General features: G+C 36.6%; 1 protein-coding gene across 1 annotated transcript in view; it reads left to right on the top strand.

Moving 5' to 3' along the window:
• Positions 1-13,947, top strand: part of grin3bb (glutamate receptor, ionotropic, N-methyl-D-aspartate 3Bb) — a 135,302-nt gene that overhangs the window by 120,702 nt on the left and 653 nt on the right. Inside the window, exons 6-8 of the mRNA XM_056252679.1 lie at positions 6,135-6,286; positions 10,586-10,750; positions 12,992-13,059. Of these exons, the coding sequence (XP_056108654.1) occupies positions 6,135-6,286; positions 10,586-10,750; positions 12,992-13,059 (385 nt within the window). The remainder of the gene's footprint in view (positions 1-6,134; positions 6,287-10,585; positions 10,751-12,991; positions 13,060-13,947) is intronic.

The raw sequence follows: 13,947 nt of genomic DNA, 5'->3' as shown, positions 1-13,947 counted from the left end.
TTACTAGGGTTGGGAACCGAGAACCGGTTCTTATGCAGAACTGGTAGTGTTTTTTCAAAAATACCGGAACCGTGCGAAATTCCTGAGTTTCGGTTCCGAAAACGGTTCTGATGCGATGTTTGGACGAAGTGCTGGGAGCTTATCCTTTAATAGCGACGTCTCACCACATGAATATTAAAATTGTAATGAATGCACTGTACCTCGCGCTATTCGTATAACAAGTTAAACATTTATTTTGCCAACGCAGAGAGAGAGAGAGAATAAAGACAGTAGAGCTGCACCATTAATCTTTAAACGATCTCGATTCAAACACCCACGCGATCTTATTCCTAAATGACAAAAACTTCACACCGGGACATTCAAATCTGTTTGCGCTGTCGCTGATACATGAAACAGCTAGCTTTACTTTCAGTCTTTTCAACAACACAGTATCGATATTTAAATAAAAATAAATATCGATCATTTAAAGTTAAAAATATTCAAATGATCACAGAAGTACTGAGATAAAAGTTTATAGTTCGAGAATAAACACTGATGTCTACTGTAACAACCAAAACAGTTAATCACCTTTTGAAAGTCGCTTCAAATAACGAAAATTCGCTTCAGAATTTACAAAATGTATATAATGAGCGATTACATCATGAATGCCTTTTGTCAAAACGTGTTTTTGTCTTATCCTGAATCACTATGGTAAGGCTGTAATAAGCGTTTAGACTCGGACTACTTTACACTGGTCGGTTCGGCACTGCTGCGGAGTATCCCAGTGCCTGCATGACTCACCCGCGTCATAGACATAAACATAGAGAAGTAGCTCCGGCTACAATGTTCTTCCGCAAGACGCATGCATTTCTGTGTATTAACTTTAATCCAGCAAGGAAACAAGTGAAGTTTTTATGAATCAATCATTTAAACCGATTTTAAAAATATTATGTTTCACCTGTCTGGATCTTACATGTGTGTTCAAGCATATTCTACCCCTTCTGAGAGAGTATTCCACTGCTGGAGATACAATAAGATATAGGAGAGGACGAGAGGTCCCAAATTATCTTTGAGAATGCAACATTTTTTATTTTCCTTCAGAAAAAATTATTGCTAAATAATATGTTGCATTTGTTGACATTGCCAGTCTGTTAAACTCATTTGACAAGTATCAGAAATAAAACACAAAAAGGATAGTGTATTTTCCCCGTACTACTATTTGTATTAGTTGTTTTAATAATTTTTATTGAATGGGAACCGGAACCGGAATCGTTTGGCGGAACCAGAATCGGAACTGGAACCGAAAAATGTCTTACGATTCCCAACCCTAGCGATTACACATGCTCTTCCTTATACCGCTTCATGGGGCGAGGTGCATAATGCAAATTTCGCTCGTTTAGTTTACACTCAAAGGTGATTGGGCTCTCAGACGAGATCCCAATTCCAAGCTAATGAGTTTTCTGACTTTTTTCTCAGAATTGCAAGATATAAACTCGCAATTGAATTTTTTTCCTAGCAATTGCAAGGTTGTCTTGCAATTCTTTCTTTCTTTCTTTTTTCTCTTGCAGTTGCAAGTTTATATCTCATAATTCTGACTTTTTATGAGAAAAAAGTAGAATTGCGAGTTTATATATGCAAAATTCTGAGAATCAAAGTCACAATTCAGAATCTCCCAGTTTGAACTTTTCGCAGTTGTGAGTTAGGGCCTATATCTCTTGTAAAATTTGTCAGAATTGTCAGAATTGCAAGTTAAATGTGAGATCTCGCAATTACCTTTTTTATTGTTTTTATTCAGTGGTGGACACAAGCTTCCATAGACACAAGCAAACTTTATCAAAGTAATTATTACCAAGCATTAATGTTGAATCCCTGGTGCATGCCACGAGGGCCCTATATGCAACCACTTATGTCACTTATTAGGTAGGGCCGGCAATTCTTAATTACATATGATGCAATTCTTAATTACATAACCTGGTTTGTTAATGAATGGTTAAAGACTGAAATGCAGCTACAGCAGCGCAACTATTTAGTGAATTTGCCGCTGTGTTAGTGTGTGTACATGTTGCAGCTTGGCAGTGATAAAATGTGTAGATGTCAACATTTGAATATCTGTGATCTGTGAGCCACTTAGGGGCCAGTGGGGCCTGTCGAGTGACAGATTTACTGCAGAGAGCTTGAGGGAAAACAGCCCACCGACTTGTTCTATATATTTGCTCCTTTTTGTTGATATTTCCCTATATTTTGTCATATCTGTAATTTCTCCATTTCCAGGCCTGACCCTCCCTTGGCTGTCTGGGCTAAAATAGTATGTTATGTTTAATCAGATCCTTCTGGGCTGTGCAGGACTCCTGACTGTGCTAATTACCATATGCCTGTCATCCAATATCTTATTTCAATTCTTCTCCCATGTGTGTGCTGATTGAATGAGATTCATGCCTGTCTTCCACTAGGAACACAGGTCTATCAATGAGATATGCATGATAGTACTCTTAAGCCCCAACCACATCATAGCTCACCTGTGAGACGGCCCAGAATGACATACCCCTCCTGTCACTACATCATATATCCTTGCTCTCACATTTTTTGTCCACATTTCCGAAGTTCATGTCTGCAGCATGTCAGTCCAAACTGTCAGCTGTGATTTTTGATTTTGACATGAGGGGTGAGTAAATATATAACATTTTTGGTCAACTGGCCCTTATAAAAACTGTGATTTAATTTAGTCAAAAATGTCATTTTATTCATGAAGCCTAATTTGCATGTTTTACTAGCGAATTTAAAGAATTCATGGAATTGAGAGAAAGTAATATAATACCTAGAGGTCAACCGATTGATCGGTTTTGCCGAGAGCTGTCTCTAGAGGCAAAATTACTGATACCTCGTGGAGTTTGTTTTGACACGGGAGACTATGAGCTGCACAAAAATGGACTCTTCTGATACGAATTTAAAACAAAATTCAAACACTTTTTGGTAACGCTTCCTTTTACAGTACAGTACTTACGTGTACTTACAGTGTACTTACCTAGAAAGTACTGGCTAATATAAGGTAAGTACATGGGTTAGGGGTAGGTTTAGGGGTATGTTCAGGGTTAGTACCTAGTTATTACCCAGTAATTATAGTTACTATAATAAGTACATAGTAAGTACATGGGTAACAGGACTGTAAAAGGAAGCGTTACCCACTTTTTTTTTAGTATACACACACCGACAATGCCCAGCTACGACTATGTGGATGTTCAAAATTCTGCTGCACCACAGTGCTCCACTCACATAGTTTTCCATTAAATTTTGTAATATTTGTCCCAAATCGTTGTTAATGTGCATTATGACTTTACCCTAGGCTGGAATATTGTGCATTGAGCATTTTTCAGCAAAACATTTGTTTTTCTGTGGCTTTAATATATATATTAAAGCCACACAATTTTTTTCCACTCAAAAAAATGACTCTTTAAACTTACTCAATTAAATTATGGACAGTGGTTCCACACAAGCAAATTATCTTTTATTAACATTAATGGAATTTGTTGAATCTATGTAAGCTCCTTGTGTTGTGACAACACAACTGAATCAGAAAGAATCTATGTGAAATAGTAATGTCCAAACAAATCAATGGAATTGCTTCCCTGTAACTGATACAGACTTAACTGAACCGATATAGACTTTCATCGAACCTTTGTACAAGGTTAAAAACTAGTTCAAATGTGGTCATTGTGGACATATTTTCAACATCATTTATGGTCTCATTTAGACAGAATTACTTTGACTATTGCTGTCAGATGATCTTAGTGAGAATTAACAGAAGTTTAGATGTTGATGTTTCATTTGAGGTGTCACCATTGTGGTGATCAGTGTTTGCTTTAGTTGGGCTCTTGGTCCCCTTGATTTTTACTTTAGCTTTTCTTTGGCTGCTGTAACTGTGTGTTTCTATAACACAGTCTATGTTGCAAAGAAAGTCAAGATTAAGTAAGATCAGGTGTGTTATCAGCTTCATGTTGATGATGATGATGAAAGCTTCACAAAATATGCATCTAATGTTGTCAGACACTTTCGCATTTCTAGCCGCCACCATGTGGATCTGCAATACTGGCACCAATAGCATTTTTATGATCACTTATTTAGAGGTTGATAAAAATTATGTGCATACGATGTTCAGAGCAAACATATCATGTCACACACAGACATCAAGATTTTGCATATGATTCACAACAATGGTGACAATAAAAAAAATGGTAATGCAGCAATGCATGATGGGTAGCTTTCATAGTTCAAAACTCATCATTGATTCCCAAGCTTTTTTGTTTTGATTGTCACCGTTGTTGTGATTCATATCCAAAATCATGATGTCTGTGTGTGACTACATAATACATTTGCTCAAAACATCATGTGCACATGCTATTTATATTTTAAAAATATTTTTTATTCTATTGGCACCAATATTGCTCTTCCACAAGGTTGGTAATGCCAAACATAAATACAATTTTAAACTAAACATTTGAAACTTGATTTGTGATGATTATTTCATCATCAACATTGAGCTGATAACACCTGATCTAACTTTTTCTTGGCTTTCTCAAACACACAGTTACAGCAGCCAATGAAAATTTAAAGTAAAATCTACAGGGACCAAGAGCCCAACTAAAGCAAACACTGATCACCACAATGGTGACACTTCAAATGAAACAAATATCTAAATATCTAATAATCTAAATATCTAAACTTCTGCTAATTCTCACTAAGATCATCTGACAGCAATAGTCAAAGTAATTCTGTCTAAATGAGACCATAAATTATGTTGAAAATATGTCCACAATGGCCACATTTGAACTAGTTTTTAACCTTGTACGAAGGTTCGATGAAAGTCTATATCGGTTCAGTTAAGTCTGTATCAGTTACAGGGAAGCAATTCCATTGATTTGTTTGGACATTACTATTTCACATAGATTCTTTCTGATTCAGTTGTGTTGTCACAACACAAGGAGCTTACATAGATTCAACAAATTCCATTAATGTTAATAAAAAATAATGTGCTTGTGTGGAACCACTGTCCATAATTAAATTGAGTAAGTTTAAAGAGTCATTTTTTTGAGTGACAGGTTAAGATAATTAAATGCAATACAATAGTGTTTTGGTGGTAAAAGAAATATATGTGTGTTACTTTAACAAAACATACTTGGGTAAAAATAACAGAGCCACAAAACCATTTTTTTGAGTGTAGTCTGTATTCTTCAGTGATTAGTATTTATAAATGTATTTCATTTAAAAAGTACAGAACATTTTCATGGTTCAGTACTGTCTTTTATTTTTGTAGTAAAGTTTAGCACAATTTTACTTGCAGTGTTTTGGTTGTTTTATTCAGTATCCAATTTAAATTGAATAGGTTGATTAATCGGTAATCGGCCAGTGTGGTCCAAGTTATTGATATTGATAAAATCCACTATCGGTTCACCTCTAAAAATACCTTCCAGACTTTCGCTGTTTCTCAATATGCGTTCATCAACAATCTTGCATCATTGTCAAGTCACATTTATTTATATAGCGCTTTTTACAATACAGATTGTTTCAAAGCAGCTTTACAAAGATAACAGGAAAATAATGCAAAAAAGTTTGTTTCCAGAAGAAAATTGCATCACAGTGCAGCTTAAGTAAGTTCAGTGATGTTTCATTTTTGTTTAAAAAAAAGTTATTAATTTAGTTGATTTATATATGTATATTATATATATGTCATCGTCCAGTTCAGTTCTTGTATAATAGTGTCAATGCAGGCAGATCAATATTATTGTTGAATATTAAATTTAATGTTAAATTTAATGTCCCCAACTAAGCAAGCCAAGCCAATGTCAACAAAGGTGGAAAAAGGCTACTGTTGCAAGGAACCAAAACTCCATCAGGGCAGAATGGAGAAAAAAAAAACGTTTTTTCTGAGAACCTGAGAACCCAGGCTCAGTCGGGGGGAGGCTTGGTGAAAAAGTGTAGAGTAGCGTGTTGTGCTAACTGTGCTAAGCATTATTCAGGTGTCATTTATTGACTCAACTTGTCAAAACATGAAATTTGTGATCATTAAACAGGCAGTTTAATGAACCTTTGTAGCCTATTCTATTTGTTCTGGTGGTGTTTTGATGAATTGGATGAGCTAAGTGGTTTTGTTTCTCCTTCAGGTTATGGTATTGGACTGCCCCAAAACTCGCCACTCACCTCCAACATATCTGAATTCATCAGCCGTTACAAGTCAGATGGCTACATGGACATGCTGCATGACAAGTGGTACAAGGTTGTGCCGTGCGGAAAGAGAGTCTTTGCTGTTACAGAGGTGAGCAGGTTTCAGTCTAATTGAAAGTGAAAAGAAAAATGAACCAGGGTGCATGCATAGTGCAAGAAATCTTCAGAGGTGGCCCAAAACAGAACTGGGTCATTTGGTTTTATGATTAACAAATTAATAAATATGTATTTATATAATTCCTATATCAGTTAAATCCTTTTTACCAGATTAGAAGCATGTAATGAATTCATAGTTGACAGTGTCACTTTCCGATCTCATACATTTGAGCTGTTTGATGGTGTTATCCATGCCATGTAAATGTAAATGTGTTGATTTGATTTTGTGTTTGAATGTTACATTTAGATTTCACCTAGATGTTTTTAGATACAGTTATATTGTTGGTAAATGGAGATTATTAAGTGATACAGCAAATGAATAAGGCATAATATAGAAAGACAAATGAATGTATTTTTCAGTAATGAAACTGCACATTATCTCACACATGGCTAAATAAATATCAGATAAATAAATAAATAAATAAATAAGTGGGAAAATAAATAATTAAGTTCAGCTGACATACATAAAATGATAAATCTAATTGTCCTTGATCTGTTGACATATAAGAGGTCTTTAAAACATCCTGCAAGTTTCATAGATTAAAACATCCACCTCATCATAAAAAATAAATTTAAGTAATCATCCTGTAGAAATAGCTTGTTTGGATATTGTGTTGGATATTGTACAGTGTTGGATATTGTACAGGCAGGTGGGACATCAGGACATTCAGACCAAATGCAATGATTGGACGAACAGTTTTTGGTCCTGAGACTTCCACAGAAGATATGTTTTAATATTTAGACCACTTCTTGTATTGATTGCAATCAGAATGTGAAGAGAGTTTTTCAACCAGTATAAAAAAAGTGTTTATTAAAAAAATGCCTATACCCTACCTTTAACGCCATTATCTGAACACTTTGTCTGTAAATGACGGTTTTATATGGATAATAGCGGGGGGCCATTGATACTTTTCCTATGCAATGACGTTATATTTAAAATCTTTCAGGGGAACAGGACAAAAAAAATGGTGACATCTTCTTGCACTCATGGGTGTGTCCTAATTCTGTTATTCTCTAGAATAACAATCTGTTATTCCACCTGCCTCTGACTAGCAAGTAGGAAATCATGGTTTACTGACTTTGAAATATCCCAGCTTCCTGTTTCAAAAAATAGATAATAAAACTGCGTTCAACGCCATTTCATGAGGTCCTTCTTAAAGCTCAGTCATAAAATATTTGTGCCAATCAATCAAACCTCCATACCTGCCTGTCATACTACCAAATTACATTTTTCTTTAATTAATTACTTGATGATGCATTATCAAATCAAACAAAGCTCCTGAGATCATAGTGGTGACACCATCCTGTCATTCTTCATATGAAAGAGCCAATAGAGAGCTCAAATGTTTATCATTTCCACTGAGCCCCTTTAAGTCTGACAGGCTGATGTGAGTAAGTGATATTTGCTTTAGCGATCAGTGGCAGAGGGGCTTCAGTTCTTACATATTGATTTGGCTCAGTACCTTCACTAACTTATCTTGTGTCATTATCTCCGGTGCTGACAGAGGTGTGCGTTAGATCTGCTCGAAACCTCAGAAGATTTCAGAGTAAATGACACTTTTGGAGCGTGCTGATCGGCTGACGACTGACATGCAGAGGAAGAAATAAAGGCTGAACTATCCCTCTCTTCTACAACACAGATTTCTCAGTGCTGACGAATACTTTAAGCTTGGAGCAGGGCATGTTTTTTTTCCATCTCTTAATTTCAGGGGGGGGAATTACCATTGCCTGAGCAGAAAAGATTATTCCTCATTTCCATTTCAAATCTCTGTGCTCTTATGGCATCAGAGGCTCACTGAAGTATGAGAACATGAGGACAAAGCATTGTGTGCTGGTTAAAACCTACGCAAGATACATTCGGTTTTGAATCGATCCGACAAGTGAACATGTTTGAGAGAGAGCTAATAGGATGTGTTAATTCCCAGAAAGCTGCTTGATTGGCAGTACGTGGTGGCCTCACAAGATTTACAGGATTGAATTTGTACTTGTGGATAAGTAAAATACACAGTGAACCTGACTTCACCTGCTTTTTCATTGGTTTTGAGAACACAAGGTACCCAAAAAAAAAAAAAAAAAAGAGTTCGCTAGAGATAATAGAGCAGATGAAAAGTTTCTCTGGCAAGACACAGGCCTCATGCCCTGCGGTCAAAACACACAGATCAAAGACTTGTAAGGTAATTCATGTAGTTTTCTTTTCTTTTCTGTAGTCTCTGTTTCAGTTGTGCAATATCTGCATCAAACAAAAGTGAAAAACTAGTGACTGTTTTCAAAAAGGTTTCCCAGAACACTCCTCCCATCTTTCCTTGATTGACAAACATATAGCTCCGCCCCAAACTCACTCCATTGGCAGAGCCACTGTTGATATGTCGGGCTGCAGGAAGCTCAAACAAACAGAGGTTGTTTTGAGTCTTAGGGTGTTTCTCAAACGGAAGGCTGCATCCTACAAATGCTGCATATCTCGGTGGCCACGTCATCAAATGTCGCTGAAGGCCATCTCAATTTAAGGATCCTTGGAAGGCAGCCTTCACTTCGCGTCCTGTTTTGAAGGATGCATCGGATGTGTCCTTCGTGGCTTTAAATCCCCCACAGTCCTTTGCACACATTCCAATTCACGAAAATAAACAGACAGAAAACGAGTCGGTACTGAGCTTGTCTGAGTTTAATATGAAATGTAAGACACAAATTATGTTTTCGGACATGACCGTGTTGGTGTTATCTTTTGTTTTGCTGAAAATTATTCACTAACACTAAACTGCCAATAATGTAAGACACAGGGAGGTAATATAAATATTATATTTTATAACCAAAATTAATTTTTAATAGTATTTTCGTGCCGTGACCACAGGGGCTGAAACGTGGGTGACGTAGCCATGCACACTTATAAGACCGTCTCATTTCTAGCATTTCAGGGAAATAAACCTTTAGATAGTTCACTTAAAAGTTGACTCTGCAAAAAAAAAAAAAAAGGATCACGTTTCCACAACATTATTAAGCAGAACTGCCTTCAACATTGATAAAAATAATAAATGTTTTTGGATCAAATACATACAGCCTTGGTGAGCATAAGAGACCTCTTTCATAAACATTAAAAAAATCGGTAACACTTTATTTTAAGGTGCTTGTAATAAGCAGTAATTAACAGTTAATAAGACACTTATAAGACCTTATAAGACACTTATAAGACCTTATAAGATGCATATAAGATGCATATAAGCATTAACTACTTCATATAAGGGTTAATTAAAGGTCCAGGCCCTGAAGAGATCAGGGAAACTACTCCCTCTTGGGAAGGTCAATTTTTAAGGGCCTGGGAGTTTGTGTTACCATTTATGTTTGTTCGGCTGTTCTAAAAGTGCAATGTATTGATACTTGAGAAATTTATTATTTAATTTTATTTATTTATTATCATTAGTTAATGCTTATATGCATCTTATATGCATCTTATAAGGTCTTATAAGTGTCTTATTAACTGTTAATTACTGCTTATTACAAGCACCTTAAAATAAAGTGTTACCAAAAAATCTTACCAACCTCCAACTTTTAATGTATATTCTATTCTACTGATAAAGTGTCCTATTTTCTAATTTAAAATTTAGTTATTTTTTTACAGGAAAATTAACTATTATCCATATATTTTTCCCGCCCATAATGGTGTCTGCAACCGACTATTAATTTTCACACACAAAAAAGAAAATGAGCCCTTTAATATGTCTGACTAAACATTCAGGTACAAAAATATGTCAACACAGGATAGAAAATGTTTTTTAACCTAAACAAAATTACACACTCTACTGTACCTTTAAGTTTTAGCATTTCAGAGGCATGATTTTATACAGTGTGGAAACTCTTTCTGCAGTTTCAAAAAAACCCAGCAGATTTATGATTAAAAAAATAAATTACAGCTGTTTGATTTGATTGATTTTTGTGTCTAAGGTCTGTGGTTAGCTCTAACAATCTAGAGGTACATACAGATCAGTTCTCCCCGTATAATATTGATGTGGCTCCTGCTTTGGTTTAAAGATGATTTTTAATGTCAATTAGTTCAAGTTGGTATGTATCCTTTTGACTTTTCCATCAAAGGCACTGCGGGAAGGGTATGCTCTTCTCTCAGACTAATGAAATATCAGTCAGAATGATTATACTGCCCCCCTGTGTACAAGTACTGCGTCACACCCATTTGGTCATTAAATCTGCAGTGTATCATTTCTTCTATGTTTGTTCTCTCTCTTTCCAGACGCTGCAGATGGGCATTCGTCACTTCTCAGGGTTGTTTTTGTTGCTTTGTGTGGGTGTGACCGGGGCCTTACTCACTCTGGCTGGAGAACATGCCTTCTATCGCCTGGTTCTGCCACATATCCGCCGCAAACAGAAGTTCAAATACTGGCTTCACACCAGTCAGGTGAGCCATTAGGCTAATTTAAAGGGACAGTTCACCCGAAGAAAAAAAAAAACACTCCGTCATGCTTTACTCACCCCTTCCAAACCAGTTTGACTTTGTTTCTCCCGTGGAATACAAAAAGAGATGTTTCACAGAATGTCCAAGCTGCTCTTTTCATAACTATAAAAAAGTGAATGGTTACCACATCTGATAGTTTTAGACTAATGTTGGGGTATGTTTATGGTGCTTTCTGTCATGTTTGGAGTTTGTCATTTTGTTAAATATCTTTTGTGTTCCATTAAAGGTGAACTAAGTAACTTTTTTACCTTAACCGAACAGCTTTGGAGTCAGTGTAATGTTTATATTAATGATTTCGTGTTGAATGGTGGTCGTCTCGCACCCCCCTGGTGCCTGTGAGCCGCAAAACCACCCTTGCAACTTTGGGCTGGCGGGCCGCCGGCCTCAGTGTTAGGAAGTATCGTGTGATATCAGGTCTCGCGAGGTAACGAATTGCTTTACGGCAAAAAACAGATCTGATAAAATTCTGATAAAATGAGCATCAAACAGAAATAACCCGGCGCCGTATACATGTGGTGTTCGAGGCGCACATACAATACAGACTGCCGACAGTTAAACAGTTAAAGGGGCCATACCTTATTTCCACTCGTTACAGCGTCCATCCTACTGAACAGGTACCGGTGTACAGGGGGAGGGGATCCGGCCGTGAGTGCGAGCCATCTCTGCGTGAGTGCTATTCACGACAGTACAAGTACTCCACAGCGACTCTAGGGGTCGCTGTTTGACAAAAACGTAATTCCTACTTAGTGCTGCTTTAAACCCAACATAGGCTACATGTTTTGATAGTGAGGGTGTGTAAATGGTCAAATTAGAGAGCGGGGTATGTTGTCACACTTTTTACACTGTCTAACATTTACTGAGCACCATATATCACACTGGTATAAATGTCATACCAAATGAAAGAAGGAAGTCTTGGGCACATATGTTGTATTTATAACATCTTCATATCTTATCTTATTACGGAGGTTAAGTGGACTTTACTTTGAACTTTAAACTCAAACGTTCTCTGGCTTGCACATAGATCCATGAGAACTGACTGGAATGCTGTAGATAACTCGCTTAACTTAAAATGTTTAACCTCTGAACAAAACAGATGCCCTGTATCTGACTAATCAGACTCATCTTCAGTCACAATTTCAGTAGCACCTCATTGCAGTACACGAGATCCAGGGGGCAGAGTTGGATCCAGATCTAAGGGGTGGAGATGGGTAGGATTAGGGGTGGGGTTAGGGATCAGGGGTTGGAGATGGGTAGGATTATGGGTGGGGTTAGGGAACAGGGGGCGGAGATGGGTAGGATTAGGGGTGGGGTTAGGGATCAGGGGGTGGAGATGGGTAGGTTTAGGTATATGTAAGGTGGGAGATCTGGATCCAACTCCTCCCCCTGGATTTCGTGTTCTGCAGTGAAGACCATCTCCACAATTCTGGCACACATAAATTGCCTGGCCTGAGGTTCAAGCATCATGGGCCCAATCGTTGCATTTTACACATTTTACCCAGATCTCCTTTGGACGACTGTTTGAAAATGGCTCTACACAGACGGGGCAGAAGCACTCTTCATCACCTGATGATGAGTCTTGTTTGATTTTTCTTCTTTTAGCTGCCTTGCAGAAAAATAAGAAAATTGTGCTAACCTCAGATTAGAGTGATAGTGACCACATGTGAACAGGAAGTTGAATATAGAAGAAGATTTGATTTTTGAGATAGAGCCTCTAGTGTTGGAGTTATGAACAGTGTGACAACTTACCCTCCTCTCCCCCACATGTTTTGATAGTGAGGGTGAGTAAATGGCCACATTTTTATAGTTGACTGAACTGTCCCTTTAATGCTCATGATGTTTCCTATTGACTGGGCTGTTTCTTGCTAAATTTGATTTAGCTGTTGTCAGTTTATTATTTCGTCAAAATGTTTCCTTTCTTCCCTCAGCTGATAACTAAGACTACGAATGGCACAGCTCTGATATTCATGGGGCAAAGCTTTGACTCTGTAAATGAGCCGTGCTTGATCTCTCAGGGTTTTATAAGCTACTTTCTCTGAGTGGTGGGGAGGGATTACTGCCAAGCCGAGTCTGTAATTGCCATCTCTGGAATATTGATTTTTAAAATCAAAAGCATGATGTTGATCTCTCTCATTCATCTCAAGCTGAGACAAATCCTTTTTTCTTTTCTTTCTTTCTTTTTTGCAGAAGATCCACAGAGCATTGAACATGACTTATGAGGATGTGAAACGGCAGCGGGCGAACACAGAGAAAAGGTGTTGCCTTTGTTTTATTAATCTATTTTCCATTTTAATAACAGCAGGATTGTGCTTATCACAACTTGTTTCATAGCTCTCCACTTTAAATGTCAAAAGATGCACTTGGGTTTATGTTTGTTTTATTGTTTTTTACTTAGAATGTTGCTAATTTTATCACAGCAAGCTTGATAAAGCTCTTTTTAGGGATAGTTTACCAAAAAATAAATAATAGTCATGAATATTTTGAATTAGCTTTTATTTTTATTTTTTTCAGTTTTCATTTTACTATAATTTAAATTTTTAGTAATTTTATGTTATTAATTAGGTGCATAGTTTTAATTTAATTTATTTTTATTTTAGTCATTTTAGTACTTAAAACTTATTTGAGTTACTTGCCAAGGCAACATTTCTATACATTTAAAAAAATTATTTTATTTTTTCATCTAATATTTATATATTATTTCTGCTATTATTTATATATATAAGTTAACTTCAGCAGTACAGGGTTGTTATTCTTATTACAGCAACCTGAGGATCATATAATGATGGACAATGGTGTATCTTTTTTAAAGAGATAGTTTACCCAATAATGAAAATTCTGTCATATACTTTTTCTCATGTTATTCCACACTCATCCATAATTCCATGACTTTCTCTCTTCCGGAGTCACATATGGTAACTTTTTTAAATCATATTTTGGCTGCTCTTTTCAGTATACTGAAAAGTGGATGGAGACTGGAGCTGTCAAGTTCTAAATGCACCATTAAAGTACCATAAAAGTAGTCCATATGACTCAAAAAGAGTTGGAATATAGCACACAAGTCAAATAGATAACTTTTATGATACTTTTATGCTGTTTTTTTGTTTTGAGGTTGTTGTCATTTTGGAGCTTCAGAGCCCCAGTCC

This window comes from Rhinichthys klamathensis, unplaced genomic scaffold (genome assembly GCF_029890125.1).
Source record: "Rhinichthys klamathensis goyatoka isolate OS25496 unplaced genomic scaffold, OSU_Roscu_1.1 h1tg000098l_1, whole genome shotgun sequence".
In the NCBI taxonomy this organism is placed as follows: Eukaryota; Metazoa; Chordata; class Actinopteri; order Cypriniformes; family Leuciscidae; genus Rhinichthys; species Rhinichthys klamathensis.
The sequence above is the reverse complement of the archived record's forward strand: the minus strand, read 5'-3'. Positions and strand labels throughout refer to the sequence as shown.